Raw genomic sequence first — 16932 nt, 5'->3', positions numbered from 1 at the left:
ACTTCACCGCCACTCCCCTCTGCCCCCAGGCTATACGACAATGAACATGTTTCACATAGAAGATTTGTAATTATTCATGTAATATTTATGGCATTTATTGCCATGTGGCAGTTTTAAATATATAAATTTCTCAATAATCCATAAACGTGGTCACTTATCACTGTCATCAGTGAACTGCACCCTGTCTGCTGAGTCAGCAGTTCCTACGGGATTGCTGTGTCAACAACGAGCGAATGGAGGTCGAACAAACTCCGGGTGTTCATGTACCACCACTCTCCCTGCAGAAAGGGCATTGTCCCACAGTTTGTGACATTCATTTTGGTTCATCGCAGAGTAGGGATTCTGAAATGTCAGATAAAGGGACCTGAAGTGTTTGCCTTAAGATAGTTTTCACCTTGGTGGTAAGTAAACAAATTGTGGAGATGGCTAGGAAGATAAGGAGTTATAGCACTGCACAACTGTGAATCTGGGTTTGAGTCCAGATTTCAGCCGCCCGTGATTAAATCGGGTTATTAAGTGTAGCGAGTTGATGGTGTCAGCCAGGTCACCAATGACAGCACAAAAAAAATATATCATATCATATAAAATCATATAGAGTGTGTTTTATAGTTAATTTGGAAAACAATCCAGCTCTGAGAATAAATAAAACCAGTCACACTGCCGTGCAACGAACGTATGCATAGCAAAGTATGTCGGAAAGTGCAGAGCCCCGAGTGTGGACAAGAGATAACTTCAAGGAATCTCAGAAGTAGGTCTGTGATATCACCTTCCACGAGTGATGCATTGCTCTGCGAGTTTTCCGAACAGATTCTGCAGCTCATGAAATCACCCCGATTGCACAACACCAATTCTATCAATTATTTACCCCGGATAGAATGACCACATTTCAAGACTCTTTTTCAGGATGGCCTTGCATTGGGACACTTGGCGAATTCCATTGTTGAATGTGTGGCTTCATGTGTTGGGAAGCCAGAGTACAAAGAGAAGATCCATGCACATGTAGTAACACTCAACACTGCCACGTCCTGGTCTTGCACAATAACATATTGTGAAATACATCTTTGGCGGAGTGAGTACAGTCCATTTTCCTAAAACGCTGCATATTTTTATCATGCTAATTGGATATAACGCGATTGAGTGAACACAACTATATCGCGCGAGTAGGAATAAGCGGTCACACGGCTGCCTCAGCGTAGTGCCACACAAGGCGGGATGCTGCTGGATGCTTCTAGATGGTACCCGCGTACCTCAGTCTTTGTTCAGCCCGCATACGCATCTGACGTGTTATCGCCGGCTGTGCTTTACCCCCCTGTATTATATATTATTTATTATAACGCGATTTTTCCATAACGCGATTTTTCCATAACGCGGTGTTCTTCAGGAACGCAACTACTACTTTATAAGAGGACAGCCTGTACACGTGCTATGCGAACGCGTGGTGTGTGTGTCAGGTTTTACCATCGCCTTGCACGGTAGTGATGAGCCGGTTATCCAGGTAGAGGTCCACGTTGGACAGGTACGATGATGGCCCTCGGTCAATCACCACCTCGTTCAGCACCTGCGAGGGTGAGCATGCACGCACATACAGAGAGACCGTGGATGTACAAGGCGTTCTTTCGAAAGGGAAAAAAACCGTGCGCTGCGTGTTTCCACGGCCGTGTTGTGCTTGATTAACGGGACACTGCACAGTTCTTGTTGTTGCATCAGACTAAACAAGGGGGTCGGGAACCAAAATAACAAGAAGAAACTATTTTTTTCGAATTCGGTAAAAAAATAAATCTATATTTCAAGAGCCTCAATGCATGTGTAGTGACTGTGATCGTCACTGTGTGGTGGTGGGCCTACGAAGCCACGGCGGATAATGTGCCGACATTATGCGTAGCCCGCTTATGTGGCGTAGTACCAGCCCTAGCGGGGCTTGGGTGAGTGCTGGTCAGCGTGGAGGCACCACGTACAGTGTGCGGTGCGGGCTCCCGGTGAGGGAGCGAGAGGAAGCGTCAGCCAGCCAGGGTTACGTTGGGGCACGATACGCTGGTTGACCTGCTGACACGTGACCGGATGATATTGGAGGGGAGCCACCGGTGGACGGGGGCCGCTGGGCGGTCACGTGGTCTAAAAGAGCTCTCGGGAGCCTTCGAGAAGGAGCTCGAGAGACCTGGAAGGTGGGCGGGGCAAAGGGCGGAGCCAGCGCCAGCCCAGGGGGATATAACGGGGGCCCCGTGAGGAGCTCGGGGTTCTTCGTGTGCTGGTGTGAAGAAGATCCACGTCGGGGAGAAGAAGCCTCTAGCCACGCGGTCCGGGACCCAGCTTGTGGTCCGGGCCGGGATAGCGAACCGCGTCTAGTTCTGCCGGAGCGTGGTTAGATGGGCATTCGATATCCGAGTGTAGATTGTGTGATGTTATGTTAAAGCTGCTTAATAAAAACGTGTTGCTCCCAAGACAACGTCTGCGACTCAGTTGGACTCGCTACACGTGATGAATACAAGACGGTGCTCCTTAATCAATAACGCCACGGCTCTGGAGCCGCGGGCTGTCGACCCCTGGTCTAAATAAAATATTTGTTATTCAGGCACAGGATGGCATGTTTTGTACGTGTGTTGACCTTATTTCGCACCGTACATTGCCAACCGTGCTAATCGGAGGTGCAGGGTGAAGGACAACAAACTCATTGCTGACAACCCACACAGTTTAGCCTGTATTCTTGTAGGGGGAAAACGGGTTTTCAGGTCCATATGGCGTGCAGCCGTTTCAATACAGACAAAAAATGTTTTCTGTCAATTTGTTTGTGTCTCTCCCTTGTGATGGGACTTTGTAAGATGAACGTAGAGATTTATAAGGGCACGGGGCGACCAATATGGTCTGAATTGGCCTGTAATAAGGTAGGCAGCACTGATAAGGGGTTGACTGGTATGCAAACTAAACACAAAAAAGCATGGTGGTGCAGTGGGCTGGCACACTGCGTTATGAGTTCCTGGCCATGGCCAACATCAGTCGCACATTTTATCTCAACTGGTCTTGAGCGCCCCCCCCCCCTGATTTGCCAACCCACACAAACCCGGCATGGCGACGTTCAGAATCAAAATAATCAAAAGTTGATTTCCTACTGAGTAAAGCCCATTGAGCTAAGGAGTCCTTTATCAAGGGCGACTCAGCCCGCAGACGACATCAAAGCGTGATCCAAACAACCCCCACGCCATCCGGATGCCTTCATCCAGCAGTGGATTGACCGAGGGCTTTAAATGAGCATAATTATGATTGAATTTTGACGTAAGGGAAGCACAGCAAAGAGTGGGGGGGGGAGGGGGACTGTGGATCGTGCCTATGCGGCGCTTGTCAAAGGTCTCTAGCTCATCATCTCATCACCACCACCATGTGGGCAGGCGATACTCTTTAATATACATACATACAGGTCATACGTACATACGTACAGGTCCATCAGGTGTCTGTGACAAACGTTGTGCGCCTTTGAATGGAGCCGAAAGAGCATCTGGAGATGCGGTCTGAGTCAGCCGCTTTATACTTTCAAATGATTAATTCTACAGAGACATCTGTGTGCAGCGTGTGCACAATAGCCTCCTGGTTTTGTCACAATATCAAGAAATGTATTGTTAAATATAATGGGCGCACAGGAGGCTTAGGCAGGTGAGATTCACTGCATAGACTCATAAGGTCGCCTTGTGATAAATAGCTCCTCGACGTACGTCAATTCCTACTCACTGCCTTCAGTGAATCACCATGCGTGCTAGAGAATGGCCTACGGGGAACGAGATATTACATGACTTCTGGAATACCTTCAAACGATCTCTTATCAACACACTAGTGCAGTGGTTCTTAACCTTGTTGGAGGTACCGAACCCCACCAGTTTCATATGCGCATTCACCGAACCTCTCTTTAGTGAAAAATAAAATGTGATTTTTTTCAAATTCAAGACATAGATATGTTTTTTACTGGTACACAAAATGAGCCGTGCATGAACATTACCTTGTTCAAAGAATAAAACCAACACAATGCATAAACTCACAACAAATTACATACCTGGAAATCAATGTGACTTCTGCTGTTGCCTTTGAGAGATCAGTTCAGATATGCGTGGCTTCACCTTGGCAAGTGCCACTCTCATGTCATTTTCACAGCAAAGTCTGTTCCTTTTCTTCGTTTTTATGTCCAGCATCCTCGAAAAGGATTGCTCACAAAGATATGTTGTAACAAATGGTATAAAAAAAATCCAGGGCTTTCTTAGCAATAACTGGATACTTGTTCATTTGTCGACACCAAAACGTTGAGAGCGTTGTTGTTCTGAAGAGTTGCTGTTGAACCTGGCTCTGCTGAATTTCAATGATTTCGTCGAGGAATTCATCATTGACATCTGCTGTTTCAACAGCAAACGTGAACGGCTGTCTCACCCATGCTGATTAGCATGGTTGGCTACGTACGGTACGAAATAAGTTCAACATACAGCTGTTTGCAATTGGCCTCACCTGGAGCTGAACAAGGGTCTTGCCCGAGTCGGTGTCCAGATGCTTCCCGGCGAGAGGCCCGTTGCCCTCGCGCGGCACCGCCGTGACCCCGCCGTCCCGGGCGTCCCGGGCGTCCCTTGCGCTCGCTGGCCGCTCCTTCATCACACGCACGCGCAGGCGCGAGCGTAGCACCAGGGCGGCGTTCCCTGCACGCCAGCGCAAGCGACAAGCAGCGGTCACGTGAGCCCTGCGATTGGTCAGCTCGTGGTCCGCGCTTTTTGCCACGGTGGCGAGATGTGAACTGCTTCGCCTGGAATATGCAGGAGGTCGTGCATTCAATCCCAACCCTTACGCCTGCTGCATATTTGGAGTTTTCACGTCTCTCTCCCCGTGGTCGTGTGGATTTTTTTCTCCGGGTTCTCCCGTTTTTCTCTCCACATTTAGAAACGTACTTTAGAGTATTTGGCTGCTCATATACATTTCCACGTGATGATAAGCCACTTCGTTGAGCCATCATTTGTGGCCAGGTCGCTTCTGAAAAAGAGCCACACAGCTCAGTGGGCCTTACCTGGTAAAAAATTTAGTTTAGTTTAGAAACGCACGCGCGTGAGATTCCTGGCAGGGGCGCGCGCGTCTCTGGAGGCGTGTATATGTGCGCGCGTGTCGGCCGTACCTTCGATGACCTGGCTGACGCTGGGTCTGAACGTCTCGAACTTGAAGGGCGTCAGGAAGCCCAGCGAGCCGAGGTGGAAGGCCATAACGGGTGGAACACTCTCCTGTGGGCAAAAGCAGAGGATACGTTGACTCGACCTTCGCCCACACTCACAGATGGTGCGGGGTGAGGCAGGATATGAAAGTGAGGTGGCATACACTTGGGAGTCGCAGGTCACACTCATAACACACAAAGTGCTTGCAACAAATAAACCACAATGTTTCTTGCCGTTGGTTTTCACACCTGATGATGACCGTTTGTGTTATGGTCGAAACGTCGTGAGAATTTTTATTGTTTTATATATATTTTATTATTTTATTGTTTCCCTTCAACGTGACTTTACCGAAAGAGCCAAGAATATAAACCACAATACCTTTCTGATTTCGTCAACGAACTTAAACCATCACGCGAATTCTGGTTATCCTTGCAGCGGCTTTTGGCTAGCCATCGAACAAAGATGGTCACTGCATTGTGCGCTTTCAGATGCGCTTCTACGGCCATCTGGAACGCTCTACCTTCCGATGTTAGGAAGCCATTGGAGCTATGCACTTTTAAATCTAGATCGAAAACTTGTCTCTTAGTTTGTTGTCCTTCCCCCGCACCTCCAGTTAGCACAGTTGGCTACGTATCATGTGAAAATAGTTTAACATACATACATACAATCCATTGCCGGATAAGAGCCTCCCCACACCACCATATGAGTCGTGGACGTTACGTGACTATACTTCACCACGCTGGTCAGTGTAGGTTGGTGAAGGCAAGTAGGCTGCAGTGAGTGAGCAGATGTGCCGCGTGCTTTACCTGAAAGAGGGACGAGGCGTAGAGGAGGGTACCATCCCCGCCCAGACAGATTATCAAGTCGATGCGGTCTGAGATGTCGTCGTAGCCTACGCAGTGGTGGGTGGGATTGTGGGTAAGGCACACACACGCACATACCGTTGAGCGCTAGCGAAGTACAGAAGTAAAATTATTATTCTAAATAAAGAACAATAAATTATTTACAGGCGTTAGAATAGTTGCAGTGTTTGTTCTGGCTTGAAGCGGAGCAAGTAACTTGCAATGCTCGTATTCTTGAGTGCCAACATATATTCTAACTGGAATAGTTTATTTGAGTGTAGTAATAATAATAATAATTTGCAGCCCATTATTATTGCTCCATGCCTCATCGGCCATGTGGATTATTTCACTACGAGTCGATGTCTCAAGCATGGTTGACAGGAAGCGTACAAAACTACTATTGTTCTTCATGTGGAGGGACGTAGATATGAAGGGTGATATTGTCTGCTTCATTCATTTTATTACCCGCATTTTCGACAATGACGCTAAATGATCCTTATGGGGGTACCCCGGGGGTACCAATAATCCAAAATGGCCGAGGCAATTAAATATTTTATTTCTGGGACACAATTTTTTCCAGGGGTGTACTTAACTCCGCGACTGGGGTACCAATCAATCCTAAATCAGTGCTACCCCACGATTTCGAAACGCCAAACATTAGCATAAAACATCCGTTATCGATTTTTAAGATGTGGGGGGGGGGGGTGCCAATTGTGGTCTTGAGCTCTCGACAAAGTGTGGGAGGAAGTGGATTAAATCTTGACTTAAAGCTTTCGTGACTGCAGGAATTCATATTCTTTGGGTTTTTCGGTGAATTCACGTAGATAGAACAATAAAATAATCAAAATAAAAAACCCTCTGCTGCTAGACCACCCAGATTGTATGGCTTACCAAAAATCCATAAATAAGGCACACCACTTTGTCCTATCGTCTCCACCATTGACTCACCCACCTACAAGCTGGCCCAATTTCTGTCTGAGACCTTACAACCATTTACTGGTAAGACCACCTCAGCTCACTTGGTATCGTTAATTAAGGACATCTCACTATCTCCAGGTGATTTGCTCATTAGTTTCGATGTAGTAACTTTATATTCTTAGCTCTTTCGGTAAAGTCACGTTGAAGGGAAAACAATAAAACAATAAAATATATATAAAACAATAAAAATTCTCACGACGTTTCGACCATAACACAAACGGTCGTCATCAGGTGTGTCGGTCCGCATTAATTAATTTATTTTTTAAACGGTGCATTTATTTACTTAAAAAACGTCAGCGCCACGCGCAGCGATTTGGCAGTTTATTTAGAAGGACTAGTCCATCTATGTTCTGAAAAGAGGAGGGGGGAGACGAAAAATTAATGTATGCTGTCTGAAAGCCACCGTAAGCGTGAACAATCAATTAAGACCTGAAATGGTTTATCAAATCCTTCCAATGATTGCTAAGCCAGAATCCATCTTCTCGGTTGAAATTGTCTCTGTGCTTGTATATGTGGATAGCCTCATGAACGAATCTCTCATGGTAGCCAGATGGCTTACAAAGAACCTCTGTCTTGGAAAAGTCAATGTCATGTGAGCCTACTGAATTATAACAATGATCTGCCACGGCTGAGGTGTTGGTCCTACCGTGTTTAAGGTCTGCTTTGTGTTCACGAATGCGGTCCGAGACATGGCGTTTGGTTTCTCCAATGTAACTACTACCACAGAGGCAACTTAGTTTGTAGACACCAGGGTACTGTATGTCCGGAATCACATCCAGAAGCAGATCACGGATTTTATGTAATGTGTTGAAACAGACCTGAATCTTGTGTTAATTTTTCGTCTCCCCCTTCCTCTTTTCAGAACATAGATGGACTAGTCCTTCTAAATAAACTGCCAAATCGCTGCGCGTGGCGCTGACGTTTTTTATAAATAAACCGCTTAAAAATAAATAAATTAATGAGAACCGACACTTCTTTCAGATGTTTCTTGCCGTTGGTTTTTTCACACCTGATGACGACCGTTTGTGTAATGGTCGAAACGTCGTGAGAATTTTTATTGTTTCATATATATTTTATCATTTTATTGTTTCCCTTCAACGTGACTTTACCGAAAGAGCTAAGAATATGAATTACTGCTGTCAGGAAAGCTTTAAATCAAAAATGTAGTATCTTTGTTTACTAAAGTTCCTGTGCCTGACACCATCGCAATCATTGAAGATTTGGTCCAACAAGGACTGAATGCTGATGTCCCCGACCCAGGTTAAACACTGCCTCACCAACGCTTACTTCACCTGGAATGGAATATTCTACAAACAAGGTGAAGGTACCCCAATTGGTTCTCCCTTATCTCCAGCTGTAGCCAATGTTTTCATGGATAAATTTGAGACAGATGCCATCCACGCATCCACTCTACGCCCGTCCTAGTGGAAGAGATACGTAGATGACACGTTGGTCATCTGGCCACATGTCCTACCAGCTCTAGGCAAATTCTTCAACCACATCAATTCCATACACCCAGCCATCAAATTCACCATGGAGGTGGAAAAGGATGGCAAGTTACCATTCTTGGATGTTTTACTCAAAAAGAGACCAGATGGCTCAATGGGACACTGTCTACAGGAAAGCCACCCATACGGATGCCTACCTAAAATCTGACTCCCACCACCATCCATCCCAGAAGAATTCCCTCATCAAAACTCGACACCATAGAGCTCAATGTATTTCCGACCATCACCACCTTGCCAGTGAACTGGAACACGTACACCAAGCCCTCAAGCTGAATGGATATTCAGACAACACAATCCGTAAAGCTATCACCCCAACCGTTGGGCAAGAACCATCTGAGGACCCAATCAAAACCATCACCTTGCCATACATAACAGGGGTCACCAAAAAGATTTCCAAAATCATGAGCAAACACAAGATCCAGGTACGATTTAACACAGTACATACAATTCATGATCTGATCCCATCTGTGAAGGATGTGATCCCTGACATACCATACCCTGGTGTCTACAAACTAAACTGTTCCTGCGGCAGTAGTTACATTGGGGAAACTAAGCGACATGTCTCGGACCGTGTTCGTGAACATAAGGACCAATACCTCAGCCATGGCTGATCATTGGTTTAATGTGGTGGGCTCACACGAAATTGATTTCTCCAAGACGAAGGTACTCTGTAAACCCACTGGTTATCAACAAAGATTTGTTCATGAAGCCATCCAGATATATAGACACAGACACAATTTCAACCGAGATGGGTACAAACTGAGCAATCATTGGAAGAACGTTATTAACCAGTTTAAGTCATAACTGGCTGTGATGTTTCCATCCTACCTTCCGATGTTAGCAGTTATTTTCGACTCTCTGGTTTTACATTAACAGGTTCACACTAACACAGCCGCCGTTTACATTTGCATGCTAATCTCTTACACTGAAATGCTAATCACTTTAACATCACTAGCCCCGCCCACTTCGTTCATGACCCTTGGGCTACACCCATTTAAAACCTTTAAAACAGCCTCCTTCAGCAGCTTTCCCCCTCTTTTTTCTCCTGATGACGATTGCTTGTGTTGCGATCGAAACGTAGTGATATATTTTTTATTCACTTTATTTTCATTTTTATTTTAATTATTTTATTTTTCTATCTACGTGACTTTACCGAAAGACCCAAAGAATAGGAAGTGGATTAGTGAGTGAAACCTGTGATGTAGGGGACACAGCTGGGTAACACTGTGGGGGGTAGCAAATTAAGTACAGTAAAACCTTGGTCTGCGAGTGTTTTGCAAGACAAGCAAAATTTTAAAATAAATATTAATTTGATAAACGAGCGAGGTCTTGCAGTATGAGTAGTACGTTTACGCTTTGTCTGCCGAGCGTCACGTAATCACAACTGATATACGGGTGCTTTGATATACGAGTGCTTTGGATTACAAACACGTTTCCGGAACGAATTGTGCTCGCAATCCAAGGTTTTACTGTATAGTCCTAGCAAATGGTGGCACGTGTAAAAACCAGAGCAAAAAATCATAAATTACAGCCATGAATCAATTCACTGATGGGTGAAGGCCTCCCCGTGCCTCAGTCGGCCATTGTCCACACTTTCCTATGCCGCTCAGTGTGTGTGTTGGTCAGAACTGGCAAAGGTACCACTCGCCACTGATGATAGTCGTGGTCAGGAATCAAACTCGGGTGAATGGATTTTGTAACACAGTGCACGAACCAATGCACCACAGCTTCAAAAGACAATAACACAAGCCTCAGGCTTGGGAGAATAAATTAATGTGTTTCCAAGCATCCAGCTATTAAATGCAAGGGTGAAAAGTGTTTTCTCACGCTGGCTCATGAAACATTATCCATACCCTGCTCATTACACAACTGCTCAACAAACTTGCTTTAACACCTGCCCTGAGGTGCTAGTCAATAATTAAGAAATGGTGCTTGCTCAACACACAGCGTGACGATTTGGACCCCTACGGTTGTTCGACTGAAGCAAGCGGAGACTTGAAAACGCCCACTGCCAGATTTCGCAAGATTCGGTTGCCTTAGCCACACAGTAGGCATTCATAACTTCTCATCTGGTTACTGCGTAAGACAGTTTGGAAGAGTTTTAGAAGCTTCGACCTCACGATTCAGCTTAGCACAGTCGCTGTGGTGACATCCCGTCCCTTAGCGACGAATTGCACTATGGCAAAATGTTGTACTCGAATTGTAAATGTTGTGAACGAGTAACTAATTGGCACATTTTGTTTATGTAACAAACCTTACGATTTTGATTTAAAGCTTTCGTGACTGCAGGGATTCATCTTCTTGGTTCTTTCGGTAAAGTCACCACTTAGAATGGAAATAAAATAATAAAAATAAAACATAATAAAATATTTCTATTATTTTATTTCCATTCTACGTGAATTTACCGAAAGAACCAAGAAGATAAGCCTTACGATTGTCGAGTGGTGGCCGGTTTAACGACACATTCCTATTTACACAATCTAACCCCCAAAAAAACCCCTCAATTATGGATAATATTGGTTGTGAAATCCCTACTACTTCGTGTTAAACTGAATGAGGCTGTTTTGTGTGTGTAACGGTGTACGCCTGTGCGGCAGGTGTCACCTTCTCGGAATGTGCACAGCTTCCTCCGAATTGGGACGAAGCTCTCCAACCCCTCCAACAGAGGGTCCTCCAGCACTTTCTTCTCAATGTAAACAATCATGTGTTTCTCCTGCGTGAAGGGAACATGCAGTCAGTGGACAGTGACTTCAGAAGATCTGCAACTTTACCTGTCCATCAAACACAATGGGTCCAGAGGGGTCTTCTGAAGGGATCTCAACGGTAGCTCTGTAGTATCCGCTTCCGTGGGCCATTGTCTAGCACAAAGGCTTTTACTCTTCTTAGAGAGATTCTAGGATTTTTTTGTCTCATTAAATGTTGATAGCACGAATGGGATACATACAGGGAAACTGTCAAAAATCATAAAGTTTCATGGCAAGACACATGTACGTTGAAGTTAGCCACGCTTGATGTTTTGCCGATGACAATAATCACTCTGAACGTGCCCGATCTCACATGATCTTGGAAAATAAGCAGAGTTGAGCCTGGTTAGTACTTGGATAAGCGACGACCAACAAATTCACCAGGTGTTGCAGGCCTGGGCCGCAATGTGGCCGGAATGTTTCTGGGCAGCAATCAACACGAGATTTTAAGTGCTTACATTCAACCTGGTTGACATCACGTTTACTTTCAACGTAATTTTTTAGCATTTAATATTTTTTCATTTTGCAATTGTTGTACTGTGGATTTTTTTTACTGTACCTGCTTGTGTTTTTCTTACTGTATCTGCTATCTGTTTATGTTTGTAAACCCAGGCCTCCCTTAATAAATACTTGACTCTCACTTGGTTATCACACAGTATGTGTGGGTTTTCTCCAGGTACACTACTCCATTTTCCTCCCACGTGAAACCAAATTCTCATGAATAAAATTGGCCAAACATCACAATGCAGGACCCTCCTGCAGAAAAAAGAGTCTTGAGGCTCAGCGTGGCTTCCTTGTACAAATCATAATCTTCAGCAGTAGTCATTATCTATCCACTGCTGAATGACGGCCTTCCCCAAAGCCGTCACCATATCTCATGATGCTGCGATGCAACAATCCAATACGGCTCCTTGCACACAAAGTCATCCTCACCACTCCTTCTCCTTGGAGGACGGCGTTATTATCGTTGCCCTTAGCTACGAGGGAACCTGCTGGTGCAGAAATAATTTCAAAAGCACCTCGCTGCAAGCTATTTAAATATTCACATGAGAGATTGCACGTGTAATTGACCTAGGCGATCCCCGAGTATCTCCCGGGTGAAACAATGTGGACAGCTATCGACGCAGACAACCACGGAACGCGCGGACAGCAAAGCGTAGCAATAATGATAATGCCAATTATTTTCCCAAGAAAGCGTCAATGATTATTTGGTTCTTTCGGTAAAGTCACGTAGATAGAAAAATAATAATTTTTAAAAGTGAATAAAAATAATAAACAACAAATAACCACGAATGTAGACTGTAGCCTGGTTCTTAATCGGAGTGTACTGGCAGTCTATAATGTAGACTGTAGCAATGGTTAAGCTGGGTGAGTGTACTGGCAGTCACTAAATGTAGACTGTTGCCTGGTTCTTAACCTCGGTGAGCATACAGGCAGTCTATAATGTAGACTGTAGCCTGGTTCTTAACCTCGGTGAGTGTACTGCCAGTCTATAAGGTAGACTGTAGCCTGGCTTTTAAGCTGGTGAGCATATTGGCAGTCTATGATGTAGACTATAGCAATGGTTATTAAACTGAGTGAGCATACTGGCAGTCTATAATGTAGACTGTAGCCTGGTTCTTAACCTGAGTGAGCGTACTGGCAGTCTATAATGTAGACTTATTGTTGGTTTTTCAGTAATTTAAAAATAATAAAAATTAAAACAAAACCATGACGTTTCGATCGCAACACAAGCGGTCGTCACCAGGAAAAGGGGGGTTAGCCTCTAAAGGCAAACTGTTTATAAAGGTTTAGAGATGGGCGTAGCCCAAGTGTATCAGCAGCATGGGCGGGGCAACTAATGTTAATGTGGGAGAAAGCAATACCAACGCAGTGGGTCTACACCAATCAAAGGGCCGCCAGGCAATCATTTGCACCTCACTCTACATACCCACACAGCTGACGGTGGAGGTTGACAAGAAAACACAAATCAAGTCATGACCCACTGCCAGTACACTCACTCCGATTAAGAACCAGTCTACAGTCTACATGAGCGTTTTTTTGTTGTTTATTATTATTATTATGTATTCACTTTATATATATTTTTATATCTACGTGACTCTACCGAAAGAACCAAAGAACATGAATTCCTGCAGTCGTTAAAGTTTTCAGTCAAAATTTAAGCCTCATTGAGTCTCAGGACACTTTTTTGGGAAGGTCCTGCATCGTGACGTTTGGCCAATCCCATCAACATGCATGCGCACCTACAGTCTTTTTTGCGCAATCTACTCTTGAATGAGGGCCTCGTCGCACCGTGTGGGCCATGGAGGTGATTTTACCATATTTCACACTGGTCATTGTAGGTTGAAGGCGGGAAGAGCATAGATATTGGAACATAGGACAACACAAGAATGGATTTTTTTGCACTGCCCTATGCTGTCCTTCACATAGCTCCGCAGCCCTATGACCACCTAATGGTGCAGGGTAGTCACCCTTTATATCAGTAATTGAGTGGATAAGGTCTCGTGGCCGGGAAGTGTTAGAAAATTCATCCTATTTTTAAACTGAAAAAGCCTTCTAAATTGAAAACTCATTTAGTTAGAAATTATTTTTGAGGTTAGTTTGTTGTCTTTCCTCCGCATCTCCGATTAGCATGGTTGGCTAAGTACGGTGCGAAAGACGTTCAACATACGGTACATACATACATACATCCGAGCCATAGCGCAGATAAGAGGAAGCGACCCAGCCGTGTTTCCAAATTCATCCTATCGTACGCACTTTGTCGCTTGCTCGGACAGAAGAAGTAAAGAGCAGAGGTAAGTAACGGTAATAAAATCCTCCCTTTGTGGCTTCTCACTTCAAATAGGAGAGCAGCCTTACTGTTTGCGTGCGGTCGACGATGATTGAGAGTGGCATCACTCAAGGAGTGATGCCAACGATATGAACAAGATTTAGGTTATTTTTTTTATCTCCAACACACCGGTGTGCTGAACGAATAACGAATTGGCATGTTTTGTTTACATGAAAAACCTTATAAATTGGCTGTGTCAGCTGATGGCAGGTTTAACGGCAAGTTTATATTTACACGACCTAGTATTGATCGCGAAAGCCTCCGTGTGCAACTGATATGAACATGATGACGATGATGATGATGAATCTTCGAGTTAGGTACCTCCATGAGGAAGGCACAGAGCTCACGGAAGAAGTCCAACAGCTTGGCGTCGCCAATCTTCTTGATCACCAGCACGCTGAGTGGCGGCTTGCTCCACGTCAGACGCTGGCTCGCTGGGTCCTGGATGTGCCTGCACACCGGGTCGGCGTGAATGCATAGCAACGTCCGTTGTGACAATGAATGCTTGCTTTACAACTAAGGTTAAACGCATTCATGTATTATCCCTGTACATCTGTAACGAGGAGGGAGGGGGGGGGTCACGATAACACTCGTAAAAATTATCCATTGAACTTTAGTGTGAAGTTGTGCTGCTATTAGGGACCCACACTGCTCAAAACTGGCTAAATTAATCAAAGGCTTGCTTAAAAGTTGGAGACGTAAAGCAGAGAAACTTTACATTTTAAAATTACCCCGGCAGCTGCCCGTCAGCTGCCGACGGTACAATAAAAATATAGTGGTTGACGGTTTATTTAATCGAAAATGATATCGTTTTTCCCAACGTCATCCCAATTGTGCTATCGGTGTCATGTCATGAGGTGAAAGAAGCTCTTCGGATCTCTCGTATAATTGTGCATCACCCCAAGTTAAAGAAGCCATAAACTAAACGATTAAGTTATTAACCAGGTAAGGCCCACTAAGCTATTAGCTTATTTTTCAGAAGCCACAAATGAAAGCTCAACGGAGTGGCTTATCCCGTGGAAATTTATATCACCAGCCAAATACTCCAAAAGCACGTTTCTAAATGCGGAGGGAAAAACCGGAGGGCATGAAGAAAAATCCGCACGACCATGGGGAGAGAAACATATAAACTCCAAATATATAGGCGTCAGGATCGAGATCGAACCCACGTCCTCCCGTGTACCAGGCGAGGGAGATGACATCTTATCACCGTGGCGCATCAGCTGACTACGACACTTGAATCACAGGCGACTGACTGAATTTGTACCCAAGATCTCAGCGGTGCCAGCTCAGCGCTCCGACCTCTGAGCCACCTGGTTACCTCCGGCGGGACATTTTTTAAAATAGAAATAAAGAAGTGGCATGCACAGAAAGGAATCAAACCCTCACGGTCAGGTTACTGGGATCACACTGATTCTCCATACAGACTTTAACAGACTGTTGGGGTAAGTTCTGTTAGCGGGCACCTATGAAGGCTGGCATGGCACAAAAGGGTCAATGCCATGCCTGGCTACCTTTGTCTCCCCAGTGCTATGTACTAATCTAAGGCTGATTCGACCTAGGGGAGGCCCATGACCAGTTAAAATATGCATCACTGATAATGGCCATGAACGGGAATCGAACTTGGGTCACCGGGTTCTTAGCGCAGTGTGCTAACCACTGCGCCGTCACTCCCCATTGCACTGGTACACACACACAAACACGAGTGTGCTACTGAGTATTCACATTAATATTACAGCAGGAAACCACATCTACAAACAGGTCACGTGCTTTATGTACCAAAACATAAAAAATTTATTTACTTTATGTTGTGATACATGACACGAATATTTCGTTAACAATATAAAAGGATTTTTTTCTCTTGTTGTTCAACTCTTCTTAGATTAAAAACTTGGCTAATTATTGAACGGTAGTTATTTATTTTATCTGTGGGAACACTGATAAAATTAAGCCAAGCCACATACGCAAACATAGAGAAGCATTAAATACACTTTTTTAACAGCCATTCATTGATCTACTGCTGGATGAAGACCTCCCTATGAAGGGTCAGTGAAGGCTTTTTTTTAGCATACTTCACCACGCTGGTCAGGTGTGGGTTGGTAACAGGGGCAGCGGGGGGCCTGGGACTCTTTCACATACGATTCGCCGCTGACATTAGCCGTGGCTGAGATTAAAACTCTGGTTGCAGGGCTCATAGTACAATGCGCTGCCCGCGTTATCCATCCAACAGGCTGGATACACATGTACACATCCTTCTACGAACAGGAAGAGAATGTAAATGTCCCTATTTATGAATATTTAAAATAAATGCAGTAGAATGTAGTTACTCAACTTTAAGTTATAATAAGCTACAAGTGATGGATTATAATCAGAATCTTTATTTATCGCATGGGGAGGGGGGGGGGACACGGAGGGCCATTGCCGCTCACGCCACACACAGATGTGTCCGCACAATTACAATTTGAAAGCAAAGAGTGCGTGACTGCGACCGCATCTCAAGAAGCGATGAAAAAAATAAGAATAGGTTTGACCCGTTCTGGAAATAAAACAGGAGGTGTTAAGATGTTCAAACACCAAATAGAAACCTGTTTGCAAGGAATGAGGTCTGTGTTAACCACACGTACTTGTGGTGAACTTGCAAACAAACATGGTCTAATAATATATGCATTGTCTTGGAAACTGATTGGCCTACACCAGAGACAGCTGTTTATGCTCCGTTCAAAGGCACCAACAACAACAATGCTTGTCCCAAAGATGTGTGTACGCATGTTGAACTTATTTCGCACCGTACGTAGCCAACCGCGCTAATCGTACTGCAATATCAAAGTCTGTACATGTACAGAAGCCCTTTTGTCAATCCACTGC

General features: G+C 44.7%; 1 protein-coding gene across 2 annotated transcripts in view; it reads right to left on the bottom strand.

Moving 5' to 3' along the window:
* The window catches only part of NADK (NAD kinase), a 59289-nt gene that overhangs the window by 6617 nt on the left and 35740 nt on the right, over positions 1 to 16932 (bottom strand). For both annotated transcript variants that reach the window (XM_032968340.2, XM_032968341.2), the window contains 6 exons: positions 14389 to 14518; positions 11098 to 11206; positions 5972 to 6057; positions 5132 to 5234; positions 4480 to 4664; positions 1459 to 1558 (listed from right to left, as the gene is read on the bottom strand). In XM_032968340.2, coding sequence (XP_032824231.1) covers positions 1459 to 1558; positions 4480 to 4664; positions 5132 to 5234; positions 5972 to 6057; positions 11098 to 11206; positions 14389 to 14518 — 713 coding nt within the window. The remainder of the gene's footprint in view (positions 1 to 1458; positions 1559 to 4479; positions 4665 to 5131; positions 5235 to 5971; positions 6058 to 11097; positions 11207 to 14388; positions 14519 to 16932) is intronic.

Source organism: Petromyzon marinus, chromosome 39 (genome assembly GCF_048934315.1).
Source record: "Petromyzon marinus isolate PM22_M1 ecotype Great Lakes invasive population chromosome 39, UKy_Petmar_22M1.pri1.0, whole genome shotgun sequence".
Lineage (NCBI taxonomy): Eukaryota > Metazoa > Chordata > Hyperoartia > Petromyzontiformes > Petromyzontidae > Petromyzon > Petromyzon marinus.
The sequence above is the reverse complement of the archived record's forward strand: the minus strand, read 5'-3'. Positions and strand labels throughout refer to the sequence as shown.